The sequence below is a fragment of the Diceros bicornis genome, chromosome 2 (assembly GCF_020826845.1).
Source record: "Diceros bicornis minor isolate mBicDic1 chromosome 2, mDicBic1.mat.cur, whole genome shotgun sequence".
Taxonomy (NCBI): domain Eukaryota; kingdom Metazoa; phylum Chordata; class Mammalia; order Perissodactyla; family Rhinocerotidae; genus Diceros; species Diceros bicornis.
The window spans coordinates 36,098,951-36,119,112 of record NC_080741.1 but is presented as its reverse complement, the minus strand read 5'-3'; the positions used below and the strand labels follow the sequence as shown (position 1 = coordinate 36,119,112).

The 20,162-nt window shown below is 45.0% G+C and overlaps 1 protein-coding gene across 1 annotated transcript in view; it reads right to left on the bottom strand.

Annotated features, from left to right (window-relative positions):
- Positions 1-18,384, bottom strand: part of GPD1L (glycerol-3-phosphate dehydrogenase 1 like) — a 40,258-nt gene extending 21,874 nt beyond the window's left edge. Inside the window, exons 1-4 of the mRNA XM_058554388.1 lie at positions 18,280-18,384; positions 12,566-12,743; positions 2,568-2,708; positions 877-1,015 (exon numbers count right to left, since the gene is read on the bottom strand). Of these exons, the coding sequence (XP_058410371.1) occupies positions 877-1,015; positions 2,568-2,708; positions 12,566-12,743; positions 18,280-18,326 (505 nt within the window). The 5' untranslated portion in view covers positions 18,327-18,384. The remainder of the gene's footprint in view (positions 1-876; positions 1,016-2,567; positions 2,709-12,565; positions 12,744-18,279) is intronic.
- Between the last annotated feature and the right edge of the window lie 1,778 nt (positions 18,385-20,162).

The following is a 20,162-nucleotide window of genomic DNA, read 5'->3' as shown; positions in this document are numbered from 1 at the left end:
GCAAAAAAAAGTAAAAATGTCCTAACTTGCAGGCATGTATAAGAATCAGGAGCTCCCTTTTTCTGTGCATCCCATCTTACTCAAGAGAGCCTGACCACTGTCACAGCTTCCTTTTTACAAAGCTGCCAAGGAGAAAAGATTCATGTTGCTGGTGTGTTTGACAAGGGCGGAAGTAAGTTCTGGAGTGGGAAGATAAACTTATAAACTTTTGCAAAGCATCCACAAATATAACAATATAATTCTTCTATGAGTCCTTGAATATGATACATGGGCACTTGAGAATTCCAAAGCCCTTTTTAAAATAAACAAAAATTTTCACAACAACAATGTTGTATAAAAGCTTTCTATTTCAGGAAACTGGAGACCCAAGTTGATGTCTGGGTTCTAAATTAGTTCTGACCTTGGGGCAGGTAACTTATTCTCTGAGTCTTGGCTTATTCACCTGAAAACAGAGATCCTTCCCACCAATTTTTAGATCTTATTGGAAACCAATGAGGACCCAGATACTGGCATTTGTGAGTAAAGAAAAGCTGAGTTTCTAAGGGCAGGGGAGCCCCACCAAGGATGTAACCACCTGCTTTCTGGTACAAGCAACCTTGCATTTTTGTGTTGAACCTTGATAATTCATTATTCGATCATGGTGGGTCAAAATGGTCTCCTTGGCTTTACTTTCCTTCTGGAGGTTGTTCAAACACTTTAGTTTCAACAGAATGGCCTCCTTACATAAAATTCCCACCCCACTGAATATCCACCTCAGGAATGTTAGTTAAGGGGGCAGGGAAGAGTCCACTACAGAAAATACCAGAAATGGAAAATGTACATGTTAAAACACCAAATGTCCAGGCTCCCGAGACCCCTTCCCTAGCCAGCCCTCACCGATGGTGGTCTCACAGAACTTCCCCGCAGCCACCTCACTGGCAATGTTGGCTCCCATCAGCACACTGATGTCAATGCCCATCTTCTCTCGGATGATGTCGGAAATGAGTTTCAGCCCCTCAGGGCCCTTGTCTATGCCCTATAAGGATATCAACAAGTTAGGGGAAAACAAACCACCAAATAAAAGAGGCATGAGATAGCTGCTTTATAAGTCATCTAGATTCAGACATTCAATGGCATAGGCAACTTGAAAAATCTCTTATGAGAGAAAACATATATACTTTGTATGTACTGTTTAAAGAACAATAATAAAATGAAAAGAAAATGAACATGTAACCACCCAGGTGAAGAAACAAAACATGACCAACACCACAGAAGGCCCATGTCTCTCCCCCAGTTCATTCTCTTGCTCACCACTGGTCCCCCGCCCCCGCTGCGGTGAACCACCATCCTGAATGCTGTATGCACTGCTCCCTGGCCTTTCTTGATCATTTTGCCATATAAAGTGTCCCTAAATAATATGCCATTACACCTATTTTTGAAAGCATATAAATGAAATTGTACTGTTCATCTGTGATGTGCTGTTTTGTGCTACATTATTATTTTAGAGATTCACCCACGTGGCTGCATGAATGTTCTGGTTCATTCCTGTTCACTACTATGTAGTATTCCAAAATGAATAGTCCACCATTCATTTATCCATTCTATTACTGACATTTGAGCTGTTCCAGTTTGCTTTCATAAATATTCATCTATGAACTCTCTGGAACAGAGTCTCTCTAGCAGGTACTTAACCTTTTTTATGATGTGGACCCCACGCCTGGCAGTCTGGTGAAGTTTACGGACTCATTCTCAGAATTTCATATGCATAAAGCAAAATATATATGATTACCCAGGAAGCCAATTATGTTGAAAAATAGTTATAAAATGTTAAAAAACACAAATTTGTGACAATATATGTGCTGTTTTGTTAATGCAATTAGAAAAAGATGTCATGGCAGGTCTAATAATTACCATAATTTCAAAGTAGTGATAAGCCTAAATGATACCTTGAGATACCTGAAGCCACTGTAAGGTGATATGAAAGTACCTGTGGTTTCTATTGACAACAGGGTCACAGGTCCTGCTAACACCACTGTTACTGAAACTCTGGCCTGTGGCCTACATTCACAAATGAAGGAAACGTTCATTTCAGTTAGAGGTTAAAATGAATAAAAACGCAATTTCTTCCCCACACTTAAGTTCACGAACCTTATGAATTCTTTCTATGGACCTTTGGGGGTGGTTTGTGGACTTCTGGTTGAAAACTCCCTCTTCAGAGAATATACACAGGCGTGGGAACTAATGATGATTAATTTTCCAGCTAAGGCAAACCACTGGTCATTTCCAAAACAGACGCTGAGACCCACGTACTGATTGGGAAGTTTCCTTCTGATGGCAAGGCTCATCAGGAGGAACCTATGTGACAGAAAGCATGACCACTGCTATGATAGAAAGCAGCCCCCTCCTAAATTTGAGCTAAGCTAGGCTCGTGGGATGTGTGTTTTTGATTATCTTCCAGGCATCTTGAAAAAAAACAAAAAATTGCCATAACCTCCCCTTCAGCTCCTGTCTCCCACAGATGAAAGTGAGAGGAAATGAAATTTCCCAGTAACCAACATCTAGCAGGTAACCAACATCAGCTGAGTTACCTTGATGAGGGTGATTCCCAGTGCTTTCTTGGGCACTCTCCCAGTGATCTCGTCGCAGATTCTGTGAATGAACTGGTGGGGAATGACAAACACCAGCAAGTCTGCGTCCTGCACGGCTTCACTGAGGTTTGAGACGGCAACCTGTGATGGTGAGGAGGAAATGGTTACTCCTGGACCAAAATAGGCCCATCCAAATGGTTTCATTGACTGACTCTTTCTCAGATGCCTACTACGTGCAGAGCACTGTGCAGACAGACAGTAAACCCCAGTGTAGTGTGTGCTTTGCCTTCCCCATTCAGGACGTGCATCTTAAGCCGGGGAGGGGGGCCCTGCCTCTGCCGCTCAGCAGCTGGGCAAGTGACTCAGCCTCTCCATGTCTCAGCTTCCTCACCCGTAACGGGAGCCATAATTCGACTGTGTGGCTTGTTCTCTGCTGCTCTCCCAACCCCCCAATCCATTTTCCACCCTTCTTTGCCCCACTCTGTTCCCCAGGAGGCTGCTTTACGTGGACTGTTTCGCCTGGACACCCTTGCTCTCTGCCTTCCAGGTGGCTTCAGCCAAAGGTGGACACTGTCAGGAGATCCGAGGCAGGAGAACAGACATGTCAGGGTGTTGATCAGCCTCCTGGGGCCCGTCCTGCCCAGGCTCGGCAGGAGTGCAGGCTTGGCTTCACTCCACAGTTACAGCTTGTCACAGGCAGCCCCTCTTCCGTGTCTCTAAGCTCTGGTCAGGCTGGTATGGCAATACCAACCTGTCCCCTTGCCCTTTCAGGAGCGCTCATGGCTTCCTGCTGTTGCTAATCTCTGAGCACTTCACCAAGCCCTTTCGGTTTCCCTGACTCTGCCCACACCTCTGTAGATAGTCCCACACTAAACTCTCCTTGGTTAATAAGCACTGAGAGTGCTGTTGTAAAGAATAAATGATATAGAACAGTGGCTGGCACCTGATATGCACTCATACATGTCAGCTATTATGGTGATGTCTTTCCTTCAGATAAGTACAAAGATGGGTTTTAAAATTTAACATGGGCAGAGAAACACACACACACACACACACACGGGCAGAGGTGAGGGCATCTAGTGAGGACACGGGGGCACACACTCTCTAGCAGAGACTGCTTGCTGTTGCCCAATGTCTGCTCTCCCCTCTTCCTCAGCAGGAGAATCCCCAGTTTGGGGCGAGGCTCATAAATACCAGGAAAGACAGCTACATTTCCCAGCCTCCCTTGCAGTGGGGTGCCCCATGTGATTAAGTTCTGACCAATGGGGTGTAAATGGAAATATCGTGTGTGGCTTCTGGGAAACGCCCTTGAAGGCCTTTTTGCCTCCTTTCCCAGAGAGAAGGTGAAGAGATGGCTGGAGTTCAGATAGTCGTCTTGGACTATGAGGAGGAAACCAAATGCTGAGATGGCAGAACAGAGGATAAAAAGAATTCCCGACACCATGATGCACTGTTAATATGATGAACATCTTTTACATAGAGGGGAAAAAAAAGTGCAAACATTTACTTTGCTTAGGTCAATGTTAGTTCAGGTTTTCTGTCATATATCCCTGAACCTAACTGTAACTGATACAGTTTCATTAAGCATTCCTGGTTCCCAAAATAAAGCGTCTCGGATGAGGATTCTTTTTGTTTTCTTTTGTTTTGTTTTGTTGTGAGGAAGATCAGCCCTGAGCTAACATCCATGCCGATCCACCTCTTTTTGCTGAGGAAGACTGGCCCTGGGCTACCATCCGTGCCCATCTTCCTCCACTTTACATGGGACGCGGCCTCAGCATGGCCTGACAAGTGGTGCGTCGGTGCGCGCCTGGAATCCGAACCCGGGGCGCCAGCAGCGGAGCGCGCGCACTTAACCGCTAAGCCACGGGGCCGGCCCGTTAGTCTATTCTCTTAACTAATACATGCACTATGAGTTGCTCCCTCACTCAAAGAAGTCCCCAAGGAAATCTATCTGGAACTATTTCATTCCCTTATCCCTTTGGTTGGTAGGGAAGACTTCTGTAATTTACCACCCAGCCTCCATTCTCCTTTCTTCTAGCAAAAAGCGCCCCTAAATTTCATTTCAAAAGCCACTGCTTCCCCATTTTAACCATGCAATTTGGGTGGAATTGGCCCCTCCCCTGCCCCATGGATGGTCCTTAACTCGTTCAAGCCAATGGGCACACAAAACAATCAGAGCCAAGATGTTTTCTGGGGCCTCTAGGGGACAGCTGCTTCCTTACTCTTCTGCAGTAGCTATTGGGTTTTTCCTTGAACAGTGTGGGATGATGGTGTGAGGTTTGGCACAGCTGTAACCATTTTACAAATGTGAGGGGAGAACATAGACCTACTAAGGGGCTCTGATGGGAATGAAGCCAACTTTGCGGAAGGCAGATCAGAGAAACAGAGGAAAACACAGGGCCTTGCTGACATCATTTAAGCTACTGGTTCAGGCTGCACCTGAAACCAGCCCTACCTGGATTTTTAATCATATGAACCAAAACATTCTCTATCTTAGCTTAAGCTGATTTGAATGGCAACATAGAGAGTCATTCCCCATATAGCAGATCATAAGCCAAAGCTCAGCACTTCTCCCTCTATATTCACGTCTCCAAAGGCAGGGGAAAACCTGTTTTCCTCTTCAGAGGGGTTTCTCCAGATTGGTAATCTAGGCTGGGTAGCCACAGGTGGCAAGGATTCATCACCAAAATCTACCTGCTTATTAGTTCCCTGGCATCTGGAGATTCTACTTCCTCCAAAAAAGCAATTTCTTATTCTATTCCATTAGCCTCCCAATGCCAACCTACAATTGCTGTTTGTCCTTTATTTGCAAAGCTCATTATGCTCTTATATATTTATCTGTGGTCCCACCCAATCCCCCCGTAGCCTTACCAGGAACTCTGACCCCTCGCTCCCCCTTGGGTTACCAGTTTTACTTAGGTAGGGATTCTGCTCTCTACACTCTTTTTCATATAGAGCCTGGCAGCCCGAATTTTAATTAAAACCTTTCTTCTTCTCTGGACCTATTGTTTCTCCCCTTCCCCATCCATCTCCAACACACACACACACACACACACACACACACACACACACACACAAACACACTCACACCCCTACCTTTTCAGGGTACTTCCCAACATGGTGAAATGGAAAAGACACCAGAACCAAAGAGAAAAGATGGAAAAGATGAACACAACTGATCAGCTGTGTGACCTTGGACAAGTGACTTATCCTCACTGACCTTGGTCATCCCATACATAGAATGGGATAAAAATCACCTTTCTTACCCAGCTACTTCACAGAGCACTTTCAAATTAAGTAATATAAATAACAGTGCTTTGAAATGATATGAAACAAATGAAAGAGATTATTCATCAGAAAAATCTACATGCCTCCTATAAATTCTTAACTTTTAAGGAATCAGCCCATCCCCACGTCCCTTGTTAAAAAGTATTTGCAAGGAGGCTGCCAGCTGATCCAGGTTTCTTCCTGTCTCTTACATTTCCTTCTTCAATAAATCAAATAAAATTTTCTTCTGCAATAAATCAAAGAGGATTCTCCTTGGCAGAGTGCTTAGGGTTTAACCCACAGAAACAAAATGTAATATGAGCTGCATCTGTATAGTGCACATGGTCCATTCACAGAACATTATTCCTCAGTACACATTACACAGCATCAGAATGAGCTCTCCTCAACTAACATGGAAATTTTAACACCCTGTTTCAGAATAAAACCTTTAGCTAAGCCTCTATCCTATCTTTTACTCTGAACAAAATCAAGACACTGCTTAGGAAATGCTGACCTATTTCACGGGCCTCCTGCCAAAATCTTTCTGAGGGTGTCCACATTAAAGATCCCGAAATATGTTGGGAAAGACAACTCAGAACAAAAGGGCTTGCCCGTCATTAGCAAGGAGGACAAATAATCAAATCAGAACTAAGGCACCACGGTTGGTCCACTTAATGTCCAGACTTTCAGGAACCCAGGGCTCTTGGTCCAAGTTAATAAAAAAACAATAATGAATAAAATCACTTAAAACAGTGCCAATAAAGTCTGTGTGGACAAGACTGAAGGTTATTTTGGATAACTAAACCCCCTGGATTAGTCATCACTGCGCAGTGTGTGGGCATCTTGGGCTCTATGACCAGTTAGCCAACTAACTGGGCACTGTGGGCAACTCACCTACATTCTGGAAGAAATGAGTATTTAGATTAAACACAACAGCATGAGTAACACACATAGCAAAGCAGTAGCTGGCACACAGTAGAGGCTCAAAAATATTGTGGTTCCCTGATTCTCCTAACCTCAATTTCAGCCAACATCACAGGTAAAATTCACAACCTTGGCTCTACATTCAGAAAAATGATCCTCAGATACAGAGAACTTTTTCTGATGATTCTTACATAAATATGCCACTGTTGGTAAGTGAGGTTGCTTCTGGAAAAAAACACCTGTTAACTGCCTGGATTCCCCAATACTGCACCAGAAATATAAATTTATTATGTAGATCAGTGGTGCCCAAAGTGTGTGGTTCCTGAGCCAACAGCATCACCATCACCTGGGAACTTGTTAGAAATGCAAATGCACAGGCCTCACCTGAGACCTAATGAATCAGAAACCCTCAGGGCGGATCCAGTGATCCCTGGTAAGTTCTCCAAGTGATTCTGAGACTTAAATTTGAGAAGCTCTGGTGAAGATTACTCCTCTAATGAAAATCAAAAAGCTAAACGCAGGGAGGAAAGAGTTAACACTGAGGTTTCCCACTGAACTGATATTCTAATTTTCAGAAGACATTCAGCCAAAATTAATAGATTTCCACAACCCTATTACCTAAAACTAAATGTCATTTTTTTTTTTAAATTGTCTTGGCCTAACCTTATATCCCATAGGACACCACCAAAGCACTGAAACAAAACTCTTCACCCTGGTTTGTTCCTCCTCCCCACTTCCACTGTCCTGGCATTCATTCAGACAACAAGTGGCGCCAGTCACCATTCTAGGTGCTGAGGAATCATCAGTGAGAGCAGCCCATGCAAGAAACCAAATGAAAAGAGTCAGTAAGAAAGAAAAATATATAAATTGGATATCAAAATTAAAAACTTTTATACTTCAAAGGATACCATGGAGAAAGTGAAAACCCACAGCACGGGAGAAAATACTTCTGAATTGTGTATCTGAAAACAGACTTGTATCTAGTACATATAAAGAACTCTTACAACTCAATAATAAAAAGACAAATAACCCAATTTTTTAAATGGGCAATGGATCTGAATACACATTTCTCTAAGGTAGATATACAAATGTCCAATAAGCACATGAAAAGATGCTCAACGTTGTTAGCCATCAGGCAAATGAAAATCAAAACCACAATGAAATACCACTTCAAACCACTAGGATGGCTAGGATCAAAAAGTTAGATAATAACAAGTGTTGGTAAGGATGTGGAGAAATTGGAACCCTCATACACTGCTGGTGGAAATGTTTAATGGTGCAGCCACTTTGGAAAATGGTCTGGCAGTTCTTCAAAAAGTTAGACAGTTACTATATACCTAGCAATTGCACTCCTAGGTATACACTCCAAAGAACTGAAAATGTGTTCACACGGAACATCACACACAAACGTTCACAGCAGTATTATTCACAATAGCCAAAAAGTGAAAATGACTCAAATGTCCACCAACTGATGAGTGGATCAACAAAATATGATAGGTACATCCATAAAACAGAATATCATTCAACCGTAAAAAGGAATGAAGTACTGATAACACGACACAACATGCATGAACGTTATGCTAAGTGAAAGAAGCCAGTCACGAAGACTACATGTTACATGGTGCCATTTACATGAAATGTCCAGAATAGGCAAATCTATAGAGATAGAAAGTAGATTAGTGGTTGCTTAGGGCTGGGATGGGGGGGAATTGGAGGTGACTGCTAAAGGGTAGGAGATTTCTCTTTAAGGTGATGAAATGATCTAAAATTGATTGCAGCGATGGTTGCACAACTTTGTGAATATGCTAAAAATCACTGAATTGTATACTTTAATGGGTGAATTGTACAGTCTGTGAATTATATCTCAGTAAAGCTGTTTTAAAAAAAAGAGGTGGCAAGGCTTAGAAGACAAGGATGAGAGGCAGTGACAACTGTATTTCATAGAAGATGCTGCAGTCGTAAATTCTGGCGTCACACTGAGGTTGGTTAAAGCTGGAGCGAGAAGGCAGAAGAGCTCTCTGCCTGGATGAGCTCTAAACACAGGCCCTGGACAGACAGCTATAAACAGGATCAGCAATTTTTATCTTGCGGTGGCAGGAAATCAGAAGTGTTCTTTCCACTCAGGTCTAAGAGGAAACCACAACCCCAGACTGTCCCAGCTTTTTAGTGAGCATGTGATGACACAGTGACATTATTGTTACAAAAGGATGCCATTTGGAGGGAGTCATGTGATGAGTAGGGACCTGGAGAAGGGTCCGGGGCAGCGTGGGGGCCCCAAGCAAGAAAGACTCACAGTCTCAAGTCAGCACACCAACTGACATCATAAATGACAATCCCATGTTGAAGGAAATGCAACAAGTCTCTCCTGCTTGAATTTCCAAGACAAAAATGATTACAGCTAGCTTTTTAGCTCCAGATCCACATTTGCTCTAGGTGAGTCAATTACTTCTATGTCTGATTTTTTTTTTTTTTTTTGTGAGGAGATCAGCCCTGAGCTAACATCCGCCAATCCTCCTCTTTTTTTTTGCTGAGGAAGACGGCCCTGGGCTAACATCGGTGCCCATCTTCCTCCACTTTATATGGGACGCCGCCACAGCATGGCTTACCAAGCAGTACTTCGGTGCGCGCCCGGGATCCGAACCAGCGAACCCCGGGCCGCCGCAGCGGAGCGCGCGCACTTAACTGCTTGCGCCACCGGGCCGGCCCCTATGTCTGATTTTTTATCTTAAAAAATGGTAACAATATTGATCTTGTCTAACACTAGTTAACTTTTTAAATGATCAAATGAGATATCTGAAAAACTCTGAAATAAATATATAAAACTAAAAAAACCAACAACAAAAATAAAACCCTATCTTTTAACAAACGCTTAACACTAAACAATTTATGTGGATCATCTCATTTACTCCTCACAAAACCCCTACGGGTAAGGCACTAATAACAGCCCATCCTGGGGGGAAGGGGCTGCCCAGGCTCACTCAGTGAGCTTTCACATCCGGGTCCCCTGACTCTAAGTGTGTGTCCTTCATCACTGCACTTCACCATCACTCAACTTTTTAAATTATATATTATGTGACATTTCACATGTGACATTTCAATTCAGAATACAGAAAGTATAAAGAAAAATAAAAACCCAGGCCGGCCCCGTGGCTTAGCGGTTAAGTGCGTGCGCTCCGCTGCTGGCGGCGAGAGTTCGATCCCAGGCGCGCACCAACGCACCACTTCTCCGGCCGTGCTGAGGCCGCGTCCCACATACAGCAACTAGAAGGATGTGCAGCTATGACGTACAACTATCTACTGGGGCTTTGGGGGAAAAAATAAATAATTAAAATTTAAAAAATAATAAAAAATAAAAATGAAAAAAAAATAAAAACCCGCGTACCTTCCACCAGCTTAATAAATAAAACTTTCCAATATCCTCTGTATCCTCCTGGGAAGGATGTGCATTCTCAAACACAGTGGTGTAATCTGGTAAAATTACAGATGTGCACTCCCTGTGACCCTACGATTCCACCCCTAGGACATGTACAAGGCCATTTCTAGGAGCACTGTCCATAACAGTGAACAACCGGGAATCATGCAAATGTCCATTCCAGAGAATGTATCCCTTCAGTTTCACGAACCTACAAGGCTTTAGACACCGACAGAGTCCTGGGAGTGGACAGTTTCTCCCTTCTCTCCCTCTCTGTCCATACCCGGGGACCTGGGGCGGGTGGTGGAGTCAATCACTGTGGGGGCCGGGCTCTGAGTGATGATGGTTCTCTGACTCTTGTCAATTCCTTCCTTCCTCCTTCCCTCCGGCTGCCCTATTCATAGCACAGGCTTTAGCTTCATAGAACCACTCGGCAGATTCACCTCCCCCAACATCCCTGGAGCACTGCGCTAGGAAGTGTAGGAGATCAAAAAACCAGAAAGTCAGGTTCACACACTTGAGGTGGGGGTGGGGGGGGTAAACAGATAGGTACATAAAGGACTCGCACAAAGCAGAGTGGAAGGAACATACTAATGAAGCATGTGGTTTACAGAAGGGAATGAGAGATGTGAAGCTCAGAGCAATTTTCTACTCCAAGCATGGATTAGAGATGACCCCAGAGGACTTTCACTGCGATGGGAATAGCTGCTCCCTTATTCTTTCCATCGGATATTTGGACAACTTAACTTCCAAGCTCAGAACCCTAGGGATCCTTTCTCTCCCCACCAACAGCACCAAGATTAACGGTGGGGAAATGCAGCCTGGCCCTATCTCAGTGACACAGAGGAGGAAGTCATCATTTTTTAGAAGGCAATGGATTTAGCAGGTTCAGGAATGAGTCCACCAGGAATCAAATTCCAACCCTAGCCTCTAGCTATGTGACCCTGGGCAAGTTCATTAACCTCTCTGAGCCTTGGTTTCTTCCGCTGTAAAAATCAGAATCACCATTATACTAGGAAAACAAATATTATCAATGAGACAATATTTGTAAACTACTTAGCACACTTCTTGATACTGATGAACACTGTAACCAAAAGCCAAACAAAAACCTTTAGTCAGCAAGGTCTTTGCATCTCCAAACCTCCTGGCATTTATCAGTTTACAAATCTGTCTCCCCTGCTGGACTCCTGGAGGAAAGCAACGAACTCTTATTCCCCTTTCTGTCTCCAGCGCCCAACACTCTGCTTTGCATGCACAGTGCGTGCTCATAAAGGCTTGGTGAGTGAATATATGTAGTGACGGGTATTTCATTAACAAAGGAGATGAGTTTCTCCGGTTAACCATAGGAATCAGGCAGCCACAACGGTCTGGTTTTCAAACAGACTATTACAGAAAGCCTGGTGGTAAGGCTGAATCTGGCAACAGAAGTACATCAGTTCCACTCACACAAGGTATATCTTTTTTGTCCCTCATGCTCATTTCTTCCTTTCCTCAGAAAGTCACTGGATTGAGGCCAGGCAATAACCTGTATTTTTTTTCTCCCAGATCCAATAAGCTTGATTTTAAACTGTTAGTCTTATAATTTTCTATTTTCTCTGATCTCCTTCTGTAATTTAGGCCTTGACCCTGATCTTAATTACAGACCAGTGCAGTAGCTGTTCTAGTGAGAGATCAGAGTCCACGCTTAGAAAGGGTAGATGGGGAGTTACCGGGGGACACGAGCAGCTGAAGGCAAGGTCGTTAGTCCCAGCTTTGATGGGACTAGCACTTTGAATACCAAGAAATTAGCCTGTTATGGGCTGAACTGTGTCCCCTCAAAATGCCCAGGTTGAAGTCCTAACCCTAGTATCCCAGAATGTGACTGTATTTGGAAACAGGGTCTTTATAGAGGTAATTAAGTTAAAATAAGGTCCTAATATATATAAATATGTTTTTATATATATATATATATACAAAATATAATATATAAAATGAGGGCCCTAATATAACATGACTGGTGTCCTTATAAGAAGAGATTAGGACACAGACACACAGAAGGAAGACCATGTGAAGACACAGGAAGAAGATAACCATCTACAAGTTAAGGAGAGAGCCTCAGAAGAAACCAACCAACACCTTAATCTTGGACTGGAAGCCTCTGGAATCGAGAGAAAATAAATTTCTGCTGTTTAAGCCACCTGGTCTATTATACTTTGTTATGGCAGCCCTAGCAAACTAATACAAAGCCCCTTTTCAGAGTCAGGAAAAGCAAAACTGACCAAGCAAAGAACTTGGTCATAGAAATGAACAGAGGAAGAGGGAAGCAGCTTTCCCATTTCCTCAAGTCCCAAGTGCTAACTCAGCTGAGCGTAACTTTCAGAATTAATCAAATGTACTTCTCATCCCAAAGTCTTACCACATTTTCTGGCAGCTTGTGTCCAGGAAGATATTTCACATTTTCGTGGTCATTATTTATGATGTCTGTCAGTTTTCTCCCATTAACCGTTTCTTCAAAGACCCACATCTTGACCGTGGAGGCAAACTTTTGAAGTTTCTTGACATTATTACCAATTATTTTTGCAACAGCTGAACCCCTACAAAAGAAACAGCAGAAAAGAAAAAAATTAAACTCACTTGGGCAGAAGAGAAAAAGCATTAGATTATAATTCAGAAGACTCGCGTCCGGCACTGAGCCTATAACTCAAGATGTGATGTTGTATCAGCCACATGTCATTTAAAACTTAGCGTTGGTTTTTTTTTTTTTGCTGAGGAAGATTTACCCTGAGCTAACATCTGTTGCCAATCTTCCTCTTTTTACTTGAAGAAGATGTGCCCTGAGCTAACATCTGTGCCAATCTTTTAAGATCAGTTGCCTTAAAAATAGTAAACTATGGGGGCTGGCCCAGTGGCATAGTGGTTAAGTTCATGCACTCTGCTTCGGCAGCCCAGGGTTCACAGGTTCAGATCCTGGGCACGGACCTACACACCACTCATCAAGCCATGCTGTGGCAGCATCCCACATACAAAAAGAGAGGAAGATTGGCACAGATGTCAGGGACAATCTTCCTCAAGCAAAAAGAGGAAGATTGGCAACAGATGTTAGCTCAGGGCCAGTCTTTCTCACCAAAAAAAAAACAGTAAACTATGATCATCTGTCATGTCTACAAGAGAGGGGACGCCTGCTTTGGAGGGAAACTGAACATGATGATTTTTAAGGCCTCATTTCAATTTGATTTTTCTTAAGTGGAATATTATTATACTAGACTCTTATTGGGAGGGTAAGATACTCAATAGTTTTACAACAATGAGGTTTGTCCTCAGGTAATAGCATGCTTCTCACTGAAAATGATAAGAATTTATAGAAACATGGGCATTGGACTTAGAAGGATCTGGGTTTCAACTCCACCTTATTAACCACTGACCTTGAATAGTTTTCTCTAAACTTCAGTTTTGTCATCTAAATAGGGATAATAACAAGCGTAGGCTTGTTATGAGATCTAAATGCAATAGTGTATGTACCTGACACGGAAAATGGCAGTAAGTGGTAACATTATTGTCACCCACTAGGGGCCTAGAGAAACTCAAAGGTGGGTTTGGAAGCAATTAATTGTTTTTCCAAGTTGTTTCTTTTCCTTTTGTAAGTTAAGGAGATGTAACCAGCAGCCATCCTGAAACTGACCAAGCAAGGCACTCAAGGGAGGGGTAACCACCAGCCATCCCAAAACTGACCAAGCTTCACCAGAAGCTCTTCACCAGAAGAGCTATGCCCATTACCTTTGCCTTATCTTTAAACCAAAGATCTCTCCAGGAGGAGCTTAGGCTTCATTATGTGGAAGCATGTTCTCCAACTGAGCCTGTGTAAGCAAATACCCTTCTCTCCCTTTTGAATATTCATTCCCCAACCAAATAAAAGTTCCTGCCTTCCTTTGTTCAGGGGCGCCATGACTTTGGAAATGATTCCTCACGGCCTCCTATTTGCTGCAAATACACTTTACTTTGTGAGACAACTTCCACTGGTGTAGAGTCTTATTTAACTCACCAGGAGGCGAGCCCACTTGGTTCGGTATCATTATGATTCTCTCTCTTAAGGGAGCGGAGGAAGCGGAAAAGAAGAATGATGAAAGAGGTGAGAGAGAGTTAAGAGGTGAAAGGTTAAGGTATGAAAATCAGGAGGTCCTGACTCATCCCTAGAATAGAAGTAGTGATTTTTATACTGAACAGGCAGGGGAGTGAGGGAAATAGGTGATTAAGTATCAGGGTTTTATTTGTTTTGTTTTTTTTTAGTAGTACAAAGTTTCTCATCCAGGCTCACAAGGAACACTGGATCTTTTCCCAGTTCAGCTAGAATTCATCCTATTATTAAACTCTCCCTCCAGCTTCCAAAGCAGGGTTGTGTCAGTGCTGCCTGTCGACAGGGAAGGGACTATTTCTGACTGCAGAAGAGCTAATTTACAGATGCTCAAACTGTTTACAGGGCTCTCCCTGGCAGAGTGGAGGGAGAATCATGACAGAAACTGAGGAGTACAGAGGGGGACAAAGAGCCGCAGCGCTGCGTTCTAGATGATTCCAGCAGACAAAAAAAAAACAGAGTCACACACGTCCGGCTTCGGTCACCAGTGCAAAAAGTAGGCCCAAGCTCTCCATGACCTTCAGTCTCAGGGGTCACGCTGTGGAGCGATAGTGAAAACAGGAGCAAGAGATAAACAACTCCAGCTGCACATCGGTTATGCTCTTTGCTTTTATGTTCTCTCCTTTCTCTGTCTCTACTCTTTGGCCAAACTCCAAGTGGGTCCATTTTGTGACTTAATGATGCTGCTCGTCAAGGATAATGAAACTAATAATGATAATGGTAGCTGACATTACTGAGTGCTCATCACCTTGCCCTCTCCCCGGATCATCTCATTTAATCCTAATCATAATCCTAGACAGCAGGTACCAATATTATAAGCAATGACTATTGGAGGGAAGCAGTTTGCTCAAGGCCTCAGAGCTGCCAAGAGAGAAACCTGGGGAGCTGGAATCTGGAGCCCTCCTTCCACCGCTGCACTACCCTGCCTCCAAAGGAGGTTTGGGACATATGCTCCCTAGCACAGAGGTTTGGCTGTAAATACAGCCCTGAAGTTTTAGTTCCAGAACTGGATCTTGCACTATGTCTGGGTGATCTTCCCAAAGTTCTAGGGAAGAAACTTTGTTTCATCTTTGGAGGAATTTAAGAAGCTTTTGGTTTTTTGTCTGGTTTCTTTTTGTTGTTTTTCTGAGTCACCTCTCTGCAGCCCCAGGAGTGTGCAGCACAGCAGGGCTTGGCTGGATGCATGAGGGCCCCCTCTGGCCTCCCCTCTCTGACCTGTCTAGAGGAAAGGACGTGGCACAGGACAGGACAAGGGCACATTATATAACCCATTTACTTTCCCTCGAAAGTCATTTCTGGTTGCAGCTCCCTGGCAAGTCAGCTAGATTCAGTCTTCTGGTATCTCTACTGCAATTGGTGACCATTACATGGGGGAGGCACTCAGTGTGAGGATTATAGCCACTTTTTAGCTATGAGCTTAGATGTGACAACACCTTTATTTACATAAGCATTTTGAGCTACTTCAAAGTCCCAAGTGTAAACATTGCTTAAGCAACTTCCCATTCCTGAGAATGGGATGGGTAGATCCATCTCTTGGTAATCTGTTTCAAAATTAGTGAAAGGCTAAAGGTCTCTTAGGGAAAAAAATCTGTCCCACCTTCAGAGAATATGATTCTGCAAGTCTAGCTTCAGCGTTGTAATTCTGATGCAAGTAGTCTCTGGACCACATTTTTAGAAACACTATTTAAAATGTAACATCTAAACTTGTGACAGATATTTCACTCCACTTTGTTTCTTTTGAACTTATCTTCCAAGTCCTTATCTATCTCCAAGCTGATGGTAAATTCTTTCAAGGCAGGGATTGTGTCCAGTTGTGTCTGTATCCCTGGAAAGGCCACTATATCTACACGGGGCCAACACTCCAATGTCTACCGGCCAGAGCTGAATGCCCAACAGGCCCCTATGGAGCCTCTTCATGTTGTTTTCAGTTCTTAAGTTCCTGAATGTCTGGGGAGGTCATGCTCCTCTCTCTATGACTGTAGTGCTCTCCACCCAGGGCAGTTGCAGGGAAGCCAACAACTGTTCCCTTCTGATCCCATAATTAATGGAGGCAGGCAGCCAGCCCAAACCATCGGCACGGCACATTTCTCAATTGCTCTGCTCCAGCGTCACTAGCCAAGTTCTACTCCATTTCCAAGGGCTGGAGTGGGCCAAGAAAAGTCAAGTACATCAGAGTGAAGCAGTGGGAAGGCAGCCAAACCCCAGTAGAGGGGACAAGAAGTTCACTTCACTACTCTAGCTCCAGGCCTTGATCCATCGTGGCAAAGCTGTGCTATCTCTACCTCACCTTGCAAATCAGGAAAAGGCGCTGTCGTCTGTGGTTCTGTGTCCTCTTACAGAAGAGGAAAACTAACGTTAAAAGAACACGTGCTAAGTGGGTGCTGTTCCAGTCCCATGGCCAACAGGGCAGCTGACATCTCCCTCAAGTGACCTTGGGATCAAAGCTGGCCAACACAAGCTGAAAGTCCAAATGAAGCTCTGCAGTGGATAGGTACCAGCTCCATTAAATGTTGAGAAGAACAGTTCATTTTTGGTCAAAAAAAAAAGTTTACAGAAAAGTGCATATCATCCTAGTATTTGTAGGGCAGAGACGGAAAGAAATATGTGTAAACATTCTCTTGCATCTGATGGAATTTCTCCAGAAAGGACAGAAGAAACTGATAACACTGGCTTTCCTCCAGGAGGTACCTTGGGGGACAAGCGTGGGTGGAGATATTCCACTGTTTTTTGTGACTTTTTGGTACCTTTTAGTTTTTAAACAATAGAATATATTACCTGATCAAATATAATTACATTTTAAAAAGTTAGTTTTCAGACACTCATTTAGTATATACTTAGCCTATGACAGGCACTATGGTAGAGGCTGTTCTCAAGAGCTGGGTGGGGAGGAGTGGAAACAGATAATCAAGTAAATCATTACCTTGCAGTGACAGACGTCAGCAACAGGGACACAGGGAGAGGCCATTGGCCTAGATGGGATGGAAAACCAGATAAAGTTTCCTCCAAGAAGTATTTTCTGGGCCAAGTTTTAAAGAGTAAGACCAAGTAGCTAGTACCAACGGCTGCAGCGTTCCTAGAAGCCTGAACTGTGAGGAGTGTCAAGCCACGCAAAACCAGAAGCACTGAAAGGGCATCACGGTGAACTATTCTGTACCAGCCCCTGGGATGTGGGAAAAACAGCGCACAGCAACGGAAAAAAGATTGGAAGTATCATATGCTATACTATATTCTGCCTCCTACACTTTCCTCTGTATTCACCCAAACACCAGAGAATCTTACACAGTGGGAACTGACCAGTTGGTAAAAGGAACTAAAAGAGCTGACATTTATAAAGGGCTCAGAAGAGCACCGTGCACAAAGTTTAATAAATGTTCAAGTCAAATAGAGCCTAGTGGAGACCTGAAGCTTCACAAACATCTCCCCAGAGGAGAATTTCCAACGCCCCTGGACTACTCTGGGAGCAAGGCCTGGTGCAACTTGGAATTTCTTCCCGATAGAACGTTACAAAGATGCTGGACTATCCGAAGCGGGACGAGACGCACACTTGGATGTGTGCGCGGACCCCGCCCACATCCTGGGTAGCAAGCGCCCCTTAGCCCTCTCTGCGTCGGTTTCCTCAATACCAAAACCACATAAGAATACTCGAGCCCCCTTCAATCCCTCGATCCGGGCGATCTGCCCAGGGGAATGGAGACCGCCCTTAGGATGTTGCGCAAAACACCCGGGCGTGGCGAGCAGGTGGCCTCCGTGCGTCCGCCGCGCGGTGACGAGAGCGCAGACAGGTGCCCGCGGGCGCGCAGGACGCTCTCTCCGCGCCGCCCCCGGGCCTCGGCGCGGCCTCCCCGGGCGCGCGGTGCCCAGCCCGGCCCCCAGGCCGCCCGCCCCGCCTCCCTGCGCGCGGTGCCGGGTGCTCACGCCGCGACGGGGACCCCAGCCCTAGCCGGCCCGGGAGAGGAGCTTCCTGGAGGCGGAGCCCGCGCCGCTGGCCCGCAGCCGCTCACCAGTTCCCCGAGCCCACGATGCACACTTTCAGGGGCGCCGCTGCCATGGCCAGGCCGGAACGCAGCAGCCCGGACCGTGCCTCCCCGGCCGGCCGCCTGCCTCCGCCTGCTCAGCTTCGGCTGCAGCGGCTCGCGGCGGCCCCGCCTCTCCCGCCTCTCCGCCAATGGCAGCGACCACCCCCGCCCGGGCGCCCCAGGCCACAGATGACAGCCACGGAGGACCCGCCTCGCCACTCCCAAGAACCACTGCGCACGCCTGGGCCTGGCTGCCCTCCTGGCCGGGCTTCGGCGCCGCCCCGCCCCTGCCCGAGGCATGCCGGGACTTGTAGTCCGCACCCCTGCCGCCGAGCGCTCCTGGACAGCTGCTAGCGCAGCGCCACGTGCAGCCCGGGGTAGTTCTGCAGAGGCTCGCGCTTCCAGCGCTGGAGGCTGCGCCACGCTCCCCGCAGGGCAGGCCTAGGGCGGCTCGCCATGGTGCCTCCTCACTCCAGCCCTTATCCTCACGCGCCAAGAGCTGCCACACTGCAGTTTGCAGGCGTGAGAAGATCCCAGTTGGACTCTAAAGTCGACCAGACGTGGGTCAGAGCTCAAAGTGTCCACACCTGCCTTTTCAGCCTCTGCCTCCCTAGTAGAAGCAAGACACAGTCTGGCGCTCCTTAACTTCTTAGTGACCTATCTTCTGAGGCCTTCGGGACTTGGCTGGACAGTACCTGCGCTTCCATTTGGACATTCCTTCTAGTGAGAGTCAAGAGAGAGACGTGAACGCGGGCTGCATCGCCATCACCCACTTGCTTGGCAGGACTTGCCTCTTTGCCCCAGCGCACCAGGAGGGTTGTGGTTCTGAGACTACGCTTCTCTGCTTGAAAAACAGAACACTATTTATTCATGCTGAGCGTCACTTTCCAGCAGGCACCGTGCTGGACACGGTGGGAGGAGGATAAAGTGGCTTAAAGCAGTGGTTCTCACACTCACAGAATATTAGAGTCTTTGGAGCTTTTAAAAATCCTTGTGCCCAGGCACCACCCCAGACCAATCGCATCAGAATCACCGAGAATGGGATACAAACGTCAGAATTTTTTAAAGTTCGGGGGGTGATTACAACAGCCAGTCAAGATTGAGAACCAGAGGACTGAAATATTAGTGGAGACTGGCTGAAGAAACAAATACTCTAGTACTTGGAAAAATACTAGGCCTATTAGTTTCATGCCCAGAGGATTATCTCTTATTTTTGTTTTCATCTCTACATTGTAAGAAAGATTTACCTATATTGCTTATGATATTTACTCAAGGAAATACTTAAAGAGAGCAGGTGAGACAGAACCTTCTCTCCACTCTCTCATTGATGGTTTGTTCTCGATTATTTAAAAAAATGGAAAGATACCTAAGCAGGGATGATGCGAAAGATGGACTATTTAAACTTTATTCATTTTTTTCTTGCATTTGTGTTAGAAAATGGATTTGTCAGATTAAATAATGAACTCATATACTTGAGGTGTATACATGCATTGCAAAGAATGACACCAAGAGATTGGTTCATTTTTAGCTTTTGCCTAAAGGATTTATACCTCATATGGAAACTCCTCTTCCCCGGTGTTGCCGCTACACTTGCATAAAAATGAGCTGCCTAGCTATTCTGTGGACATATCCTGCACAGCATCGTCATATGGTGTTTATCCATCACCTGATACGCACAACACATCATGCCAGAATAGGCATAGTAAGTAGTCATTTGTTTTATAGACTGGTTACAAAGATTAAGACAAAGACCAAATAGGTGAAGCCCATGAACATAATGTTGAAAGAATAAAGCAAGTCGCAAGAGAATGCATACAGTACGATTCCATTTCTGTTAGTTCAGAAACGAGCAAAATTAAACATGTCAC